This window comes from Sorex fumeus, unplaced genomic scaffold, assembly GCF_029834395.1.
Source record: "Sorex fumeus unplaced genomic scaffold, SorFum_2.1 ptg000011l, whole genome shotgun sequence".
Taxonomy (NCBI): domain Eukaryota; kingdom Metazoa; phylum Chordata; class Mammalia; order Eulipotyphla; family Soricidae; genus Sorex; species Sorex fumeus.
This window is the reverse complement of record NW_026606068.1, coordinates 4,511,873-4,531,664: the sequence shown is the minus strand read 5'-3', so window position 1 is coordinate 4,531,664 and position 19,792 is coordinate 4,511,873. Positions and strand designations below refer to the sequence as shown.

The following is a 19,792-nucleotide window of genomic DNA, read 5'->3' as shown; positions in this document are numbered from 1 at the left end:
TCTAAAATAAAAAAATTCTGAAAGAATTCACCTCTTTCAGTCTGCCGCGTTCTTAAATCCCTAGGCGAACCTCCCTATCCACATCCACTTTACAGGGAACGAAAAGAACTTCAACAAGGGCTGGGGCAATCGTCCAGTGGGGAGGGTGTTTGCCTTGCATGCACCTGACCTGGGTTCAATCCCTGGCACCCCAGACAATCCCTGAGCAGGCCAGGAGTGATTCCCAGGTGCAGAACCAGGAATAAGCCCTGAGCACCACTGGATGTGGCCTCCGAACAAGCAAACAAAACAGCGGAACAAGTCCAAGGGGTCAGAAGCCAGATAAGCATAGTGAGGCCAGGGTCCCTCTGCTCTTGGGAGACCCCAGATGGGCTGTGTCAGCTACAACAAGAAATAAAGCATTTAGGGGCTGGAGTGATAGCACGGCGGGTAGGGCGTTTGCCCTGCAAGCGGCCCGACCTGGGTTCGATTCCCAGCATCCCATATGGTCCCCCAAGCATGGCCAGGGGTAATTCCCGAGTGCATGAACCAGGAGTAACCCCTGTGCATCGCCGGGTGTGACCCAAAAAGCAAGAAAAGAAAACATTTAGAAACTGACGCGTGTCAAATTTTACCAAGTGTTATATCTTCTTATCTTTCTTTTCTTTTTGCCCTATGCAGTTTTCTCAGGGCTTGTTCCTGGCCCTGTACTCAGCGGTCACTCTTGGTGATGCTCACGGGACTATATGGGATGCTGGGGATGGAACCCGGGTCTGCCACATCCAAGGCTGGTGCCCTCCTGCCCAACTACCTCTCCAGCTCTTCAGAGAAAGCGCGTGGTTGAATGATCTGCTTGAAAGCAGGAGAAGCTGGTCTTGAGAGTGCATGGCTAACCCTTCCCACTGGGTGTTCCCTGGCCTGGAGACTGGCACTGCCCACAGGAGGCCCTCTGGTGAGGGAACGGTCAGCATCAGCACCGTTGGACAGAGCGCCCTGAAAAGAAGCTAATGACCCAATTATTCTTCAAGCACAAACCTCCTCTCCCTGGAGGCAGCTCCGGTAGGCACCTCGTCAGAGAAAAGCCCCCAGTGAGGGCATCATTCTTTGTTTTTTTGAGGGGGGGTCACACCCGGCAATGCACAGGGGTTCCTCCTGGCTCTGCACTCAGGAATTACTCCTGGAGGTGCTCGGGGGACCCTACGGGGTGCTGGGAATGGAACCTACGTAGTCCGCGTGCAAGACAAACACCCTCCCCGCTGTACTATCGCTCCAGCCCCAGATCATTCATTCCTTCCGAGCAGCATCAGCCAATAAAAGACGACGGAAGCCCCGGCCGTGGGTACAGCTCTGCGGGCTTCATCGGCCCACTGGGGCACAGGGCAGACAGCGTGACGCTGTTTCAAAGAATCTTCTTCCCCCTCGGAGATGGAAGAGCAAAAGCCCACAGTGCCAGATGGTTCCGGGGAGCTCCCAGTGACCAGAGTGTGAGCTGGGGGGGGGGGGGGAGGGTGCGGCCCCCACTGCACTCACCACTCCCCCAGGGCCTCCAGGCAGCGCATGCGGCCGAGCATCAGCTCCGGGTCGGCCTTGTTGGTATCCATTTTCTTGTCGTAGGCCACCAGGGCGTCCTCCCACTCGTGCAGCTTCTCGTACCAGGTGGCCTGGATCTCCTGCCAGGGGGAGAGAGGAGGACTTTGGTGAGGCCCCCGGTGGGGTTTCACGGCACACAGCACCCACAGGACCTCCCGGCACGGCTGAGGAGCTGCAGGCTGGAGGCACGCTGCTCGGTGAGGGGCCCAGGCCAGTTCCCTGGGGGACCTGAGAGCATGGCCAGGCCTCCTCCCGCCCAGACGTGAGCAAGGGACCCCAGAACTCCAGCACACAGAGATGGGTGGGCCGGGGAGACCATCAGAGGACGGGAGGTGCCCAGGGATGGGAGGTGGCGCTGAGGTTTGCACCAGGGTCGGCCACACCAAGGGCAGCACCCACTAGTGTTCTGGCCCTAAGGTGCGGCTTTTTTTTTCCGGGTGGGAGTGTGAGGGGGAGGTGGGCTCTGGGGTTACTCCAGGCAGGGCTTGGGGGGACCATACGGGACGCCAGGGATTGAACTTGGGTCGGCCAAGCAAGACAAGCGCCCTCCCTTCTGCACTCTCCCAGTCCCATAGGGGACTCGTTACCCTGGAGACTGGCCTCGCCCCACTGGAAAAGGCCGCGTTCTCCTTTGAACACAGCGTCCTCGCTCCCTGCGCATTTCCCTAAAAGATTCCACCCCACTGGATAAATACAACCGGGACCCGAGCAGAAGCAACACTCGTGGGTGCGGCTCCGCTCCCTGAAAGGTCATTTCTGTTCTCAGCGGGCACCTGCCCCCGCTTCTCCCGCTTGGGTATCAGCAGAGCCAAGCTCCCTGCTGCCCCTGCTGTGATTCTGTGGTGGCAACAGCCCTGACCCCCCTGCGCAGCGCGGAGTGGGGGTGGCCGAGGGGGCCCCATCTGGCTGAGTGGCAGGGAAAGCTGTGGGACTGGACTCATCTCTGTGATGGCTGGCTCTGAGAGAGACAAGGGCTGTGGGGACATCGTCACCTGAAGGCAACACGGGGTGCCCGAGAGACTGTCCACGGCCCGATCCCTGGCACCACACACGGTCCCCTGAGCAACGCTCGGCATGCCCCCGGCCCCCCAACCCGCACCGAAAGGGGGTTAACCATAAAAAGTGACCGTTTCCCCGAGTCTCCCCGTGGTACTGCAGAGAGGGGCTTGTGAGTGACACGTGACAGTCCCTGTGCGGGAAGCTGCAGGGCAGGAAGGACGCGGGACACTGAACCGCAGCAGACTGCAGAGACCATACGCTTCCCGCGATGCATCACCCACGTGCTAATGAGATTGCTGTTACATAAACCGCTGAGGAAGCACGGGTGCTGCCAAGAGAAAGCGAACCCCTGTCAAGCTGAACAGGACTCACTTCCCTAGACAGGGCCAAATCCATCCACTGCGGGTCCAGCGACAGTCCTCAGCCTGGAGACGGGGACCTCTCATTAGGAGGCCGGCACTCCCGGCACTGGCTGCTGGGGGAGCCCTGCTTCGAGGAGCTCCCCCGGGTGGCTGCGGGGACGGGCCTCTTTGAAGCCTTTCTTCCCTCTGCGCATCAGGGCCATGGCAGAGCCGGGGGTGGGCAGCCTGTTCTGGTCACCATCTGCAGAGAGGCTCTCTCCATCCAGGTACGGTCACGTGCATGGGACAAGGTAAATATTCCCGTGCCCTCCTGAGCAGGCGCCTCCTCTGAGTGCCCCAGGCTCCTGACCTCCACCATGAGTCAAGGCCCCCATCGAACATCCGGACACGGGACCTCTCGGCTTCCAGGAGGCCAATGCTACGCTGATTAGGCTGATGCTTCTACACGGTCAGGAAGGGACTGAAGCCCCCTTCCAGGGCCACAGAGTAATGGAAACGCTTTACTATCAACAGGGCAAGGATGGCAGAATCGAAACAGCTATGTAAACAATAATGGAATGGAAAGATCCCAAGCGCAGGTATAAATCAGCGTGCATGTGTCTATCCGTACAGAACCGTGGAACTGGGGACGCGCCGGGGTCAGGCCCGGGGCGGGGCTACTCTCAGCTCTGGTTCAGGGGTCCCCCTGGCAGTGTCTGAGGGACCCTAGGCAGTGTCAGTACCTGAACCCCAGTACTATTTCTCTGGCACCTAAATCAGAGCATAATTCGTCTGGGCTGGAGCGATAGCACAGCGGTAGGGCATTTGCCTTGCACGCAGCCAACATGGCCAACCCGAGTTCGATTCCTCCGCCCCCCTCGGAGAGCCCGGCAAGCTACCGAGAGTATCTCGCCCGCACGGCAGAGCCTGGCAAGCTCCCCGTGACGTATTCGATATGCCAGACACAGTAACAACAAAGTCTCCAATGGAGACGTTACTGGGCCCGCTCGAGCAAATCGATGATCAACGGGAGGGCCTTTATAATTTGTCTAGGACGTTGGAAAAAGTTTCCTGGGCAGAAGGTACAGCGTGAACACAGCTTGGGCCACACTGGCGGCCCAGCTGACGGGAAGGTGGCCTGGTCCATCCAGTTCAGCACCCGGCTCGGCCACAGACGGCCTGAATTCAAGCCCTGCTCTGCCATTTATTCCCTCGGGTCAAAAATAAAAAAGCCCCGGAAGACAGCAGCTCGCTGGAGAGCTCTCCGGGCCCTGTGTCGAGCCGATTTCACAGGAGCACCTCAGATGGAGCGGGGGCCTCTCTCCGCCACTCCAGATGAACCCCGGGTGGCCACAAACTTCCAGGAGAAAAGCCCAGGTACACGGGGCCAGGGACTGAAGACTCCAGGCCACATAGCGGCGGTGGGGACAGGCTGCCCCTTCCCATCTCCCCGCCCCTCGGGGTCACGGCTGTCACTCCCAGGAGCTGCCTCTGGGCGCTTTCTAGCGTATCACTGGCTTTGATCCAGACTCCCAAATGAATCTCAAAGTGGATTAGCTCCCTACAGAGATGTCTCCGGACCCCAATCATTTACGATTTTAGAATTCCAGGAGCGCGTGGCCATGATACCTCTCCTGATAGTCATAATAAGCAACAAAAAATTATTTATCTAGCATCTGTCTGTGGCAGGCCGGCTTGAAAGGTGGTGGGAAAATTCAAAATAATGATGGTGGGAAGGTGTAATGGTGGTGGGATTGGTGTTGAAACACTGAATGTAATCAATTAATGTGAACAACCTTATGAAAATAGAATTTTAAAAATAATACATAGGGGCTGGAGCGATAGCACAGCAGGTAGGGCATTTGCCTTGCACGCGGCCATCCTGGGTTCGATCCCCAGCATCCCATAGGGTCCCCCGAGCACCGCCAGGAGTAATTCCTGAGTGCAGAGCCAGGAGTAACCCCTGTGCATTGCCGGGTGTGACCCAAAAGGAAAATAAATAAATAAATAAATTATTGGAAACACAAAAATAACCAATAAAAAATAAAATAAAATAAAAATAAAAAAGTCTGTTCATCCCACTGGGATGAAAATTTCCTCATCTGTAAAATGGGGTAAGGGTACCACCTACTTGGCGGGATTCTACTGGCATGAACGCAACCGGAGGACCGAAATCAACGAAGCGTATCAAGTGCTCAGCTGAGGGCCAGGCCTACGGAAGGCCGACTGCGCCGCTGCTCCCGGGTGGCTAGGGCCTGCTCTCGCTCCGTCTCCACTGTGGCTCCAGTCCTGCCCCCTGAGCCCCAGGAAGTGGCTCCCCGTGCCAGCTGGGAGGGAGCGTCTCCGAAAGGCCGTGCTCTCTGGAGAGGAACAAGCACTCACCAGCTCTCCGAAGTGCTTCATGGCGTATTCGAGCACGCCGGCAGCTGCCTCTGGCTGCTGGAGCTTGTTGTTGATGCTGGGGAGACAAAGGAAGAGGTGGGGTCACACTCTGCACACAGAGCGTCTGAGGGGGGTTGCCAGGGACACGCCGAGGGACTGGGCAGCTGCGTTTGGGCACGACGTCTTACAGATGCAGAGAGAATACTGGCTAGCATTGGCACCCAGAGCCTCAGCCTGAATCACAGCTGCAGAACTTCATCCTGACCCCACGGTACAAAGTTTGAGGAGGGAGGCGACACTGGGTGGGCAGGATGCTTCGGCGCTCTGGGCCCTCCGGACGCCGGCACAGACTGGTTTCTGTTTCCTCTCAGGCATTTTAACTCAGAAAGCACGCATATTTTTCTTTTTTCCTGTTTCGTTTTGGTTTTTTTTTGGGGGGGGGGACCACACCGAGTGATGCTCAGGGGTTACTCCTGACTGCACTCAGGAATTACTCCTGGCGGTGCACGAGGAACCATATGGGATGCTGGGGGTCGAGCCTGGTTTGGCTGCATGCAACGCAAGCGCCTTACCCGCTGTGCTATCACTCCAGCTCCACGAATCTATTTTTTTTTAAAAATCAGCAAGCCCAGGGTGTGGGAGAGAGCGCAAGGTCTGGAGAGGATGTCTGTATGCGCTGGGCCCCACGTTTTGTCCCAGCTCTACAGGAGCTGCTGAGTACAGCTGGTGTAGCCCGGGGGGTCCCTGAGCCCTAAGGCCTGCGCAGTTGGCCGAGCACCACCAGGAAATGTCCCTCAGCCCTTGAACTACGCGTTGGGCCCCCCCACACCCCACCTCCCTGCCGCAAACCAGGGAAAAACAAAGTCAAACGACATGCAGGCACGAGGGGAGGTCTGGAAGAGAAAAGCCGTAAGGTTTCAACACCTGTTCCACAAAACCTGTTTAGGGGGTCGTAGGATAACACTGGTTTGCCCTTCCTCCCTGTTGGGTTTGTTGATTGCTTGGGTTTGTTGATTGCTCCACAACCTGTCAATTGCCTTTGCCTCCTGATCAGACTCTGCTGACCTGTAAATATTGCTTTTCTCTTCTCTTTAAGTCCTTTGCATAGTTGCTTCAAAGCAACACCCTTTTTGTATAGACACAGGAAGACAGTTAACGCTACGCTTTTGTAACTTGGGAGTGAAATGACTCCAAATGATATTCACTCCTGGCACCTGTTTTCTCGACTTCAGCCTCAGTTGCCCTCACTTCTTAGCACCCTAAAAGCAGGGTCCTGATGAGAGACTGGATGGACCCAGGGCAAGCTGTGAGCTACCCTGGCATCGAAATGGGCCAGGCCAAAGTGTTATGATACTTAACTCTAAGTTAAGAGCAGGTCATGGACAAGTTCTGTCATGATCCGAAAAGTAACAACTAGATTCAGACCCTGCTGGGGTCGGGGCTGGAGCGATAGCACAGAGGGTGGGATGTTTGCCTTGCATGCGGCTGACCTGGGTTCGAATCCCAGCATCCCATATGGTCCCCTGAGCACCGCCAGGACTAATTCCTGAGTGCAGAGCCAGGAGTAACCCCTGTGCATTGCTGGGTGTGACCCAAAAAGAAAAAAAAACAGACCCTGCTGGGGTTAGAAATGATTAATCCGGCCTGAGCACTGTAATCTGAGTCTATAGTGAGATGTCCACTGGAGAGCCACCCTACAAGCTCTTACTGTGTCCATACAAAATAACTACTATTAAGAAATGGATTAAGATGTTAATTAAGTTATTGGACTAAGGAGAGGAGAAACACGCTAGGTGGTATTTCCCTCCCTCGAGCCCATGGGCAGTCAGGAAGGGCTTTGATATGTTGATCCTGCTACCCCCAATGAGGGTGACTTGAAGAGAGAGGAGAGACCAGGGCAGCAAGATGGAGCATGGAGAGACTAGCAAGGGGGACAGCGGGAGAAGAATGCAGGGGAAGAATTCAGGAGCAGGCGTGCAGAGAGATGAGAGATGTGGCTGCGAGAGGGAGCACGGAGAGATAAGCGGGAGAGACAGGAGGAGACGGGAATGAGGGGCAGCGTGAGACTAGAACGAGGGGCTCAGGGAGACTGGAACAGGCGCATGGGGAGAATGGAATAAACGGGAACTGGCCATCAACCCGCCTGGTGGCCCTCGTTTCCTCCTTTGCCTGCTGTCCCGGGTGAGGGAGCGGCCAGAGACCATCGAACACAGGCGGAGAGAGAGAGCCGCGGGGTTCCCTAGCCGCCCGGAGATCACCCAGGGGGTAAACGGAAGCAGTGCAACACTGAACATTGTAAGCCCGAGTTACGGAAGAAAGGGAAGGAAGCTGGAGATGGGCCCAGAGCCGTAGCACGGTGGGCAGGGCGCCGGTTTTGCACACAGACCACCTGGGTTCGACCCCCGACATTCCATACGGTCTCCTGAGCACTGCCAGGAGTGAGCCCAAAGCACAGAGTCAGCAGTAAGCCCCCAGCTGGGTGTAGCGCACGGCCCTCACCCCACCTCCCACCAAAAACAGAAGGCGGGGGCAGACTTGAACACATCTTGGATGGTGTTCCGAGGGGGGCCGCAAAGGAGGCCAGCCTATCTCTAGTGAGTGAGAACCCGGTTCACTGCCCCACAGACAAACTGTCCTCTCAGCTAGAATGAAGGTTTAAGTGGTTTTGGGAAGTTCCAGGGTTTGGGTTCAGTTTGGTATCATGGGGACTCCGCACCCAGGCTGTGGGGTGGGTGAGAGCCCTCCGCACCCCAAGGGACCCAGCCCCGGCAGCCGACCTCTGTTACCCAACCACCGCCACACTCCAGGCCACTTTCCGGATGCTCAGGCTGAGCCTCACGCATGAATAAAGTCCCACGAAACCCAGATAATGCAGAAGTCTGTGACCTTGGACTCTGGACTCAACAGGACCCTGGAACAGAGATCTTCTGCCTGGTTCCCCCAGTCTCCGGTGACTCAGGGATCACACCTATAAGCCACACCCTGCCGGCACCAGATAATCTCCTCATCGGCCACCCTCCAGAACTCACGGATGCTCCTCCCCAACGGGGGTCTCAGAACCATGCCACCGGAATCCACGCCAGGCTGTGGGGCAGGTGAGAGCCCACCTCACCCCAAGGGACCCAGCCCCGGCAGCTCCATTACCCAACCACCGCCACGCTCCAGGCCGCTTTCTGGACCGAAAGGGGCTGTGTGACACATTTAAAGACTATATAAATATATGCCTCTCGGAGAGCCCCAGCAAGCTGCCAAGAGTATCCCGCCTGCATGGGCAGAGCCTGGCATGCTCCCCTTGACATACTCAATATGCCAAATACAGTAACGACAACAGGTCTCATTCTCCTGACCCTGAAAGAGCCTCCAATTGTTGGGAAAAGACGAGAAGAAGAGGCCGATAAAATCTCAGGTGGGAGGAATGGAGACGTTACCAGCGCCCGCTCAAGTAATTCAACAATCAACGGGATGACAGTGATGATGATGATGAGGAGGATGAGGATGACGACAGTGGGACCACGGCAAGAGACTGATGCCATAAATACCATTTTTAAAAATTCAAATTCCATGACATTCCTTCTAATAAAACGGAGGGAACATCCCAGACTACCATTTGTGCAAGCCATAAACAAGTGCTTCCTGCCTCTAATCAAGCATCATCCCCAGCTCATGCCCCTGCGAGGCCGTCACCACCCGAGAGGGAAGGGGCAGTGTCTCCGTGGCCAGACCCGAGAGACCGAGGCCCACAGGTCTGAAGCCCTTCAACCTGGAGGTGTCCCTTTGGGAGAGGGCGGGACGGCTGTGTGAAGACTCGGGTTTGGATTTGGAGGTCCGATGCCGCTACTTATCTGCGTGATCACCAACACATCACCTTCTGAGTTTTCGCTTTTTCACCTACAAAATGGGGCCAGTGCTACCCCCTTCACAGGGTTTTTCAGGGACTTTAACACTGGACGTGAAACTGCTAAGGAAGTCCTCATAAACCGCCCTCTTCAAACCGCGTGGCTTCTTTCTGTACAAGCGTAACAGCAGCTTGGGCTGGAGAGAAGGTGCTTGCCTTGCATGCTGCCAATCCGGTTTCACTCTGCGGTGCCACATATGGGCCCCCAACTCTGCCTGGTGAGATCCTTGAGCACAGGCAAAAAGGAAAAAGAGACTACAAGTTGCTAGAAACACCATCACACACTGGCACACCGAAGAGCACCCTTCTGAGGCTGAGACCTGAGCCTGCACCAGGATTCCGTCAACGTCAGCTCCAAACTCACCCTTCCTGTTTTGGACAACCTACCCACGTGCGAAGGAGGCTGGTGCCACCTGGACTCCCGAGGTCCCAGGCAGAGAGGGCAGCACCGTGACAGAGACCTCACAGACCTGGAATGTGGGCTGGGGAAGCGCCCCCACCCAGAGGCCCCTCTCCCCAAGCAGCGGGGAGACGAGGCAACGGGAGACAGAATTCCAGTTTGCTGAGATGGTAGGGGAGGCCCAGCTTTGTTTTTTTTTTCCTTTTGGGGTCACACCCGGCGATGCACAGGGGTTACTCCTGGCTCTGCACTCAGGAATTACTCCTGGCGGTGCTCAGGGGACCATATGGGATGCTGGGAATCGAACCTGGGTCAGCCACGTGCAAGGCAAACGCCCTACCCACTATGCTACCGCTCCAATTGCCTAGCTTTGGTTTTCAACTGAGGGAGGTTCAATGAAATTCTCCCTCCCCCCGACATTTCACGCAAGGCAACCACAGGGCACTCACATCTCTTGACGTTTGGGCCACACCCGAGTGCTCAGGCTACTCCCAGCTCCGTCTGGGCACCGTTCCCGGAAGTGCTGGAACCCAGGGGTTGAGCAGGCAAATCCTGCGCTCAGCCCTCTGGGCGCTCTTCTCCCCAGACCCTGTCTGTGGCTTCCTCACCTCACAAGGATGTTTCCCAATTTCTCCTGGGTCTTTCCATCATTCTCCGCCAGTCCTAACCCTACCCTGCCGAGAGATCCCGGGGTGCCCTCCTGCTAAGTCACATTCTCCCGCCGGCTGGGGGCGTCGGTGGCCAGGAGCTGCTCAGGGGCTCCCTTGGCCCCGGCTATGCCCTCGAGGTCCGCAGGGCTGGCCCCGGCGCCCAGCGTGCCCTCACCCCCGCCCGGCTGGGACGGCGAGTGTCAGAGCATCTGATTTGTGCTGGCGGGCTTCCAGCCCAGGGGCTGTCGGAGGCGTGCTGTAAAAATGATGCACGGCTGTCACCTATCGCGGCTCGGGCTGATTTAGGGAGCTATTGGCAGGCACGTCACTCCCCGCGTGTCAGCTAGTTAATTACTTCCAACTTTATCTTTCTTGTCAACACTTCTTGACAAATTGGCCATTATCTTTTTTATTCTACAGCAATGAGTGCTGCTCCTTTTCTGGGGACGCCTAGAGGTTTTTCTCCGTCTTTATGCTTCTTCGTATCCAGAGCAAAATGAAGAGCTCTGAGAGGAACGATGAGAGGAGAGAAGCTGTCGGGGGAGGGGGGGGAGGAGGGCGACGAGGAACGGGGAGGAGGGGAGGAGGGGAGGAGGGCGGGCAGAGTGAAGCCAAGGTGAACGCTCAGCTCCTCTGATTCAGAGCAGAGTGGGGATATTTTGGGTAAAATCTGGATTCTTCGGCTTCTCAGAAATAGACTGACTCAGTCTATTACGTGAAGCTGAGAAACAAGAACTAAATAAGCTGGCATCGGCGGCAGCAAGCTTAATTGTGGAAGCAGATGTGACTGGTCCCCGCCCCGGCCAGGAGCAGCCATCCTGCAGAGCGCGAGCCCCATCCTGGAACCCGGGGGAAGAGAAACATCTGCCCGCCTTCCTGGCGGGAAGGGCTGAGCGGGACACGTGTCCCGGCATGCCAAGACCCACCGCCAGGGTGGCGTGGAAAGACCGTCGGAGCCACTGGCGAAGCATTTCCCCACACCGGATAGAATGTGTCGGGAGTGTCCACGGCACGGAGGCCAGCGCCCACGGAGTCCATGGATCGAAGGTGGACCCCCGCTCCTCCCCCCCCCCCAGCTTAACACACGAATTCAGGATCTGTCTAGACAGTTCCAAGTTCCAGAGCACGGCGGCACAGTTTAATTCCCCGTGCGACACAGAAATCATGAGTGAGGTCACCGGGGAAGTAACTGGAGGGGTGAGCGCGCGCTCTGCCGTCAACCCTGCACTGCACACCTCACGGAGGGCGAGCGGCCCCAGAAACCACGCGGCGTGCCTCCAAGTCCCACAGGAAAGGAAAGCAGCTCCCTGACTTGCCCACGGCCTTCCCGCGGCCGGGCTGGAGCAGGGCTGGTGCAGGTATTTCCCGCCCAACTACAGCTGCCTGTCCCCTGTCCCCTCGCACGGTCTGCTGCCGCACTCAGAGACCTCCTGTCCTTCTGGCCAGCTTCGGGAGCCTCCCCGGGGCTCCATCCCGGGACGGGCAGCGCTCCGCACTGACAGGCTGGAGGTTTATAAGATGTTCCGCGAGGGCCAAATGGCTGGGCGGTGGGGGCGCAGGCGTCCTCGGCAGTTCATGCTCCGCTGCTGACCAGTGAGGCCAGGCCTCCTCCAAGTGGCGGGTGTCAAAGCACGTGTGAGTGTGGCCGGAGTAAGCCAGGACGCACACGTTTCATTACGGAGCTGCATCCCGGCCCTCAGAGAACTTTTTTTTTTTTTTTTTTTTTGCTTTTTGGGTCACACCCGGCAATGGCTCAGAACTGACTCCCGGCTCTGTACTCAGGAATTACGCCTGGCGGTGCTCGGGGGACCATATGGGTTGCCGGGGATCGAACCGGGTTAGCCGCGTGCAAGGCAAACGCCCTCCCTGCTGTGCTATCACTCCAGCTTCAACATTCTTTTTTTTTTTTTTTGCTTTTTAGGTCACACCCGGCAATGCACAGGGGTTACTCCTGGCTCTGCACTCAGGAGTTACTCCTGGCGGTGCTCAGGGGACCATATGAGATGCTGGGAATTGAACCTGGGTTGAGCCACATGCAAGGCAAACGCCTGACCTGCTGTGCTATCGCTCCAGTCCTATCATTCTTAAGGACGAGAGGAAGCAGAAGACACACAGTTTGTGCTCATGCTCTGGCCCCCGGGGGTCGCCCCCACTGCCCCCTTATTGCTGGCAGCTGTGCACGAGGTAGATTCCTCAAGGCACGATGGTGTTCTTGGTGTCAGCCACAGGTCACAGATGTGGGTTGTGTTTTTGCCAAGAAACGAGGAGTTGTGAGCAAATCCTCACTCCGAACTGTGAAGCCTTTGGGAAAAGCGCAGACTGGGGGCCGTTTTCTGGAAGGCGAGGCGGGCCGCCAAGGCGGGACTCCAGTTCCCACTAGGTTCCCGCTAGGGGGGCACCTTGGGGACTTGTATGTCCGCCCGCCAGCTCCAGTATTAGCCTCCAGAGCCCGTTACTCTTGCTGCTAACTGCTGCTCAGGCACGGCCAGTCCCATGTTCCGAGCAATCAGAAGACGAGGCCCATCTGTCCAGCCGGCGGGGGGCCTGCACACCCAGGAGGGGGGACACGGGCAGGCTTGGGCCAAGGATGGGGTGGCGTTGCCCAGACAGGGACATGTGACAGAACACGACGGTCTCTATTCTGCCTTCACTGTGAGCTGCTGCCTGAGGAAGGGTAACAGACAGGTCTAGGCAGATGGGTGTATCCAGCTATACCACTTACAGAATCTTCTAGAAGACACAAGAGAGACAAAACTCTACCCTACACAGGAGCCCTGTGGGCCTCCTGTGATCTCACATGTAAGGAACAGGTAAGGAGCGGGTTTCTAGGGACGCCTATGATGACCGACAGTTTTACTATCATATAAAGCAATTAGACCATAACAATGTTTCCTCGAGTTATCGAGTTAAGAGAGAATGACTGGAATGATCTCCACCCTTCAAGATCGCACATGGCTTCGACGACTCAGACAGGAAGAAAAATGAACTCAGGAGCAGGAAAGAACCGCCACACAGCCCTCAGCCTCATGGATCCCGGCGCGAAGACCCGGGGGCCTCCACAACACTCCCGGGGGAGCAGACCCGCCAGGAACTCCCAGCCGGCAAGTTCCAACCACCCCTTCTGTCCCGGGTTGTGTGTGGAGCTCTAAACGATACAGGCACTGAAGTCAGTAAGTCAAGTCAAGGTCTTTGCCTTCAGAGGTTACAGGTCAACGGAGACGCACATGCACCAAAAAAAAAAAAAAAAAAAAAAAACCAGGAAGAAAATTAAGCCCCTGAACAAAGAATCACAGGTGGAACTTATTTCACAGAAGAGTCTCTGGATGATAATCACCTGCTCTGTGGCAGCTCTCCCTCCCTCTCTCCTCCCTCTTCCCTCTCTCTTTCTCTCCCTTTCTTCCTTTTTCTCTTTCCCTCCCCCCCCGACACTATTTTTTTTTTTTTTTTGGTTTTTGGGTCAACACCCGGCAATGCTCAGGGGTTACTCCTGGCTCATGCACTCAGGAATTACTCCTGGCGGTGCTCGGGGGACCATATGGGATGCTGGGATTCGAACCTGGGTCGGTCATGTTGGCTGCGTGCAAGGCAAACGCCCTACCCGCAGCGCTATGGCTCCAGCCCCTACCCCGCACTCTTTTTAAGCGCACTTCCCAGCCAACACATAGCACATCCTTGTAGCCAAGTGCACACAGAGCCCAGTTTGATACGTGGCCACACCAAAGAGAGAAAGAAACGCTCGCTCCTGCCCCGCGCACAGTCCACGCCGCCCTCCCCGTCCTCCCTCCCCATCTCAGGCCCAGAACCAAGGCGGCCTGACTCCCAACAGAACTGGCCTGGTGAGTGTTTACGAGCAGGTCTGAGAGACAGGCCCCGTACGACTCTGTCACGGCTTAGCGGCTTGCAGGGCTGGGGCTTGACGTGCTTTCGGTTTGCGACCAGAGTCAGTGCCACTACTCCCTGACATCCCTGTAGGTCTTTTTTTTTTTTTTTTGCTTTTTGGGTCACACCTGGCGATGCACAGGGGTTCCTCCTGGCTCTGCACTCAGGAGTCACTCCAGGCGGTGCTCAGGGGACCATATGGGATGCTGGGAATCGAACCCGGGTCGGCCGTGTGCAAGGCAAACGCCCTACCCGCTGTGCTCTCTCCAGCCCCTCGTGCAGGTCTTCATGCGTGCATGCTTGCATGTCTGTTGCAATATACTTAAAAGTGAAACTGTTGGGTTGGTCTCATTTAGCTTTAGAAGATGGCCGCCAACTGTTCTCCTGAGTGGTTTTTACCCACTTATATGTCCACGGGGAGGGTCTGAGAATCCCCGAGGTCCCCTCACTCTCCCCCGACCCCCTCCATTCTTCTTGTCCTTTGAAGGGCTGGGTCAGTGCCGGGCTGCAGTCAGGGGTGAGTCCTAGCTCTGTGCTCAGGAGTGACCCCTGCAGTGCTGGGGATCACGCGGGGCCAGCGCCCTTTTTCCTCCTGAGACCACACGCACTGATGTTCTAGGGAGCCAAGCTCGCAGCGGGACGGAGTCTGCTCAGGACGCCCTCTCCGGCTCCTGGATTTTGTTTTGTTTCTAACCCAGGGACCCCTTTCCGTGGGAGGCCTTCCAGAACCTCGCCAGGCCCAACCTGCCTCCCTGCGGTGTCCTGGAGGCCAGCCTGTCACACCGCCCCAGACGGCAACTATTTCTGCAAGAGACCAGGAAGCTGGACCAGCACTTTCACTGTCTAACAGAATCTCCAAACTTCTGAGAGTGCAGCTTTCCTGCAGTCCTGGCATTTGAGGGCTCACTTTTGTTTGGGGGCCACACCCGGCAGTGCTCAGGGGTACTCCTGGCTCTGACTCAGGACTCTCCTGGCGGGGCTCTGAGGGACCAACGGGGGTGCTGGCGCCTGAATCTGGGCCAGCTGAGTGCAAGGCGAGCGCCCTGCCCGTTGCATCCCCTCCGCCCCACGGCGCTATCATTCAGCCACAGACCCTACACGGAGGCTGAGGCCCGGGGGGACAGTGCCGAGGTGAGCGCGCAGGCGAGCCCCTGGACTAAGGAACCACCGAACTCAGGGCCCTGCAGCCTGAGGCGTGGACACTGGTGTGCACTCGCAACGGGAAGTGAAGGGGCAAGGCACAGAGGAAGGAGATGAAGCCAGCACAAAGAAAAAGGTGGCGGCTTCAGCCAGCTTCATCAGTGGCCACACGAGTAGCGGTATGCCTACGTTAAAACAAAAAATGGGGGAAAAAAAAGGGTTAAGGCATTTGACTGCACATGGCCGATCGCAGACCCCAGCGTCACACGGTTCCCAACGTCTATCGATGGGAGCAGCCCGGGGGGGGGCCTGGGTCACCGCTGGGGCTGCAGCACTGCACCCTGGACCCTCGCCTCCAGCCACAGGGTCAGCTGGTCACGCGCTGCTGGGAGGAGATCCCCTCGAAAGAAGAAAAGAAAAACTAAAGGGCAAGCTGGGAGGAATGACCGACGGCCCCGGCACAGAGACTGGACGGCAGTGCGGGAGGAGGCGAGAGGGCTGTGTGTGACGGGCGGCTTCCAGGTTCCGGCGGAGACAGAAATAGGAGCGAGTGACAGGCCGGGGACGCGGCAGCTATTTATAGGCAGTCAGGCTGTGACTCATTACCCGCCTGCGAGAGAAATGAAGTCCCCACAAGGCAGACAGCCGCCCTGACAGGCAGGTGCCCGGGGGCACGGGGAGGGGGGCGCGATCACAGGGCTGCGGGGGGGGAGGGCGACTCCCCTTCCCCCCCCCGCCCCCAAAGCAGCAGCTTAGGAGGAGCAGGGCGGGGCTCCACATGGGGGAAGGTCAACCCTGACCTTTCGAGGCCTGCTGTCCATCTCGAGGGTCCTCCTGGCCCCGCCACCCTCAGGCTGGGTCCCTGGAGCCGGAGACACACCTGAGGTAAGGCCTCGATGGGGCCTTCGTGCAGCCGCCGAAGCAGCAACCCGTTTGAATCCCTGACACACCAGGGGCCACTGCTCACCCCTGGGCACCGAGCCAGGAACCTGGACGAAGATGGATTTGGCCCAACAACTTCCCCCTCACAAAAGAAGAACAGAGAGTTGCGGGTGAGGGGGGGCAGAAAGATCGCTGGGCTCCATGTGCTGCATGCACGGTCCCTGGAGCACTGAGCCAAGAGCACCCCCAGAGCACCACATGTGCCTGTGTATGCAAGGGGCCGGGACAGACCCTTCCCCAGGCCTCCAGGTATGGCCCTGGCAGCTTCACGTACTGCCACACTGACACCCCCCCACCAAAAAAAAAAAAGAATCGAGGCTTTATTTTTTTCATAGGCATCTTTCCCAGAATCACTAAGCTGATCTTTCCCTGGTAGCCACATAGAGAAAAGGGGGGGGGGGAAAGGTGCCTAACCAGGTTTTCCAGATTTTCTCAGTTAATTTCCAGGCCCACAGTCACCAGTGGGCTAAAGAGCAGAGAAAATTGTTCTAATCCTCCGCATTCTTCTTGGTTTTCTCTGCTGGCTTCGCTGGACTCCAAACAAGGGCTCACTTTCCATCCTGCAGAAATCCAGAATCTAGGACACCCTTGGGGTGTGGATGTTTTGAAGAATAGATACTCTTCTGGGATGGCAAAATACTCAAAATCAGCCATTTCTCAAAATTTGGGGGATTTCATTGACATTTGGACATGTACATCCACATTTTGAACAACTTAGGCAATTAACAAAAAACTTAAACAAACAAACAAGGGGCTGGAGCGATAGCACAGCGGGGAGGGCGTTTGCCTTGCATGCGGCCAACCCGGGTTCGATTCCCAGCATCCCATAGGGTCCCCCAAGCACCGCCAGGAGTAATTCTTGACTGCAGAGCCAGGAGTATCCCCTGTGCATCGCCGGGTGTGACCCCAAGAAAAAACAAAACAAAACACAAAACATCCTTTTGTCTCCAACTTATGCCTTATGTTAGAAATAAATTTCCAGAACATACATGTCAGAGAGAGGTATCTGTGCTGGACCCCACCCACCTTTTCTGGAAGGGCTGTCAAGGCTGCAAACATGACCGGCCGGGGCATTTTCTCCTCACTTTCCTGCCCGGGGCGGGTGCCCCAAGGGACCCAGCCCCAGCAGCCGAAAACCTCCAGAACCCAACCACCAGGACCTGAGCACCTTTTCCGAGTCCAAGCGCGCTGCCTCCGTGTCCATTCTCTTCACACTGCCACCTGGGCCCTGAGACAGTGGGCACACTGTCATGGCATATGGCATTTCCATGGCACAGTTTTATCTCTTAGAGCTGGCTGCTGGCCAGGACATCATCCTGAAGCTCCCCCGGGGACCGGGCAGATGTGTCACTGAGGCCAGACTGGCATGAGTCAGGGGCTCCGTGTCGCCAGTGCCCAGTGGGGTTTGAGACACAGGGAGAGCAGGGGCCGGCTGGCAGTGCCAACCCTAAACAAGTATTTCAGCAGAACGGCCAGTTGTTAGATGGTGCCAGCCTCAGCCTCAGCCCGGAGCAGGCAACAGAGACGGGAGTAGAAAACTGACGCGACCCCACCTGACCCCACCTGGCCTTTCACTTAGAGGAGGAAAGGTTTGTTTGGGAATCCTAGCTGCCTGAACAAAAATGACTTTATTTTTTCGGCAGGGGCAGGGGGAGGACGAAGGGGCACACCCTGCCAGGCGGATTGGGGCTGACTCCAGGCTCTACACTCAGGGGACCAGAGGGAGCACCAAGGACCCAACCCAGGTGGATCAGGTACACGGCAACCGCCCCAGAAACGGCTGACGGCCTCGCCCTCCCTCCCACCATGAAGCACAGGCTTGAGCCCCCCGCGCCCGACTCCCCGAGCACTCACCTCTCTGCGGCCCCAAGAAAGAGTTTCTGAGAGGCTAAAAGCCCCCACGGGAAAAGGTTCAACAGGGACGGTGGGAGGGCTGCTGAGTGTCAGGCTCACCCACGCGGGGCCGCACGGAGATCAACGGGCCCCAGAACCCGGGAGCCGCAAGCGCACGTTCCCAGGACCCAGAGACAGACTCACTGCTGGAGGCCAGAAGAGTCTCGAACCCGTGTATTTGGTGAAAGCTTATTTTGAGAGAGCTAAGGCCACCTCTGGCTGGCGCCACATAATCTCGTCATCGGCCACCATCCAGATCACATGTCCTTCTCTCCTGGAAGGGAGCATCACATGGCGCTGGCCATAACCACGTCACCGGGCCCTGTGCCAGGCTGCTTCACTTGTGCACCCACCCCGGAGGGGGCCAGGGGAGACCCCTCCCTGCCCCAAGGGACCCAGCCCCAGCAGCCGAAAACCTCCAGAACCCAACCACCATCATGCTCACGGCCGCTCTCCACACGGGCTGAGCCTCACCCACGAGTGAACACTTTCCTGGACTCTCGGCCGCATTCGCAGCCACGCACACTTCATCGGACATTCCCTCCCCAGACTCCAAGAGTACCACACCACTTTGGTGGGATTCAAAGTAGGAGGCAACCAACCTTAGAGGGAAATATTCTATTGCTTCGAGTTACGCTTTGGGGCAGGGACTGGGGGACAGAATGATAACACCCAAACTATGGTGATGGGAAGGTGTAATGGTGGTGGGATTGTGAACTACTTTATAAAATAACTGTCCTGTCCTCCCGCTGTTCATCAATTTACTCGAGCGGGCCCAGTAACGTCTCCATTTCGAGACTTTGTTCTTACTGTGTTATTGAATACGTCACGGGTAGCTTGCCAGGCTTTGCCGTGCAGTGAAATACTCTTGGTAGCTTGCCGGGCTCTCCGAGAGGGGCGGAGGAATCGAACCCGGCTCGGCCAGGTTGGCTGCGTGCAAGGCAAACGCCCTACCAAAAAATGCTGGCTGAAATTCTGGGTTTGTTTTCAAAGGAGAGGTGGCTTTCAAATATTGTACATGAAAAAAAAATCCCTATATTTAGGGATGTGTGTATACAGAAAAACTTCAAACGTACAAATTATTAGGAAAAAAGATAAAAGGAAAATGTGATTCATTAAGTGGATTTATTAGGTGATGGGAATTCTGTCCCCTATTTTTTTAAAAAAATGTTTTTTTGGGACACACCCAGAGATGCTCAGAGGTTATTCCTGGCTCTACACTCAGTAATCACTCCTGGCAGCGCATGGGGGACCCTATGGGATGCCGGGGATCAAACCCACGTTGGCTGCATGCAAGGCAAGCATCCTCCCCCCTGTACTATCACTCCAGTCACATCCCTTTTATTTTAATATATTTTTAAAATTTTAAACCATGGCCCACGACTGCCTCCAGCTGACCCTGCCTCCACACTGAGGGAGTGGCCATCCAGAACCACGGCCAGCACTCCTGAGGTATCATCCTTGCTATCATCTTTTTGCTAAAAGCAAGCGGGAAAAAGAACTACTGGCCTGTTTTTGGTTGAAAGACGAAGTTTGTAAAAAGGGTTTTTTTTTTTTTTAAATAATTCCTAAGAGACTTATTCTATCCTACTTCTAGAGTTTTCTTAAAGTTGGAAAGTTTCAAATATGAGAGTGTTAGGGCCAGATAGAAGATTCTGTAAAATCCCGAAGGATGAGAAAGGGATACTCTGTTTAAAATTTC

At 56.4% G+C, this 19,792-nt stretch overlaps 1 protein-coding gene across 1 annotated transcript in view; it reads right to left on the bottom strand.

Annotated features, from left to right (window-relative positions):
• Positions 1-19,792, bottom strand: part of MTOR (mechanistic target of rapamycin kinase) — a 126,335-nt gene that overhangs the window by 40,271 nt on the left and 66,272 nt on the right. Inside the window, exons 28-29 of the mRNA XM_056110858.1 lie at positions 5,292-5,367; positions 1,510-1,649 (exon numbers count right to left, since the gene is read on the bottom strand). Of these exons, the coding sequence (XP_055966833.1) occupies positions 1,510-1,649; positions 5,292-5,367 (216 nt within the window). The remainder of the gene's footprint in view (positions 1-1,509; positions 1,650-5,291; positions 5,368-19,792) is intronic.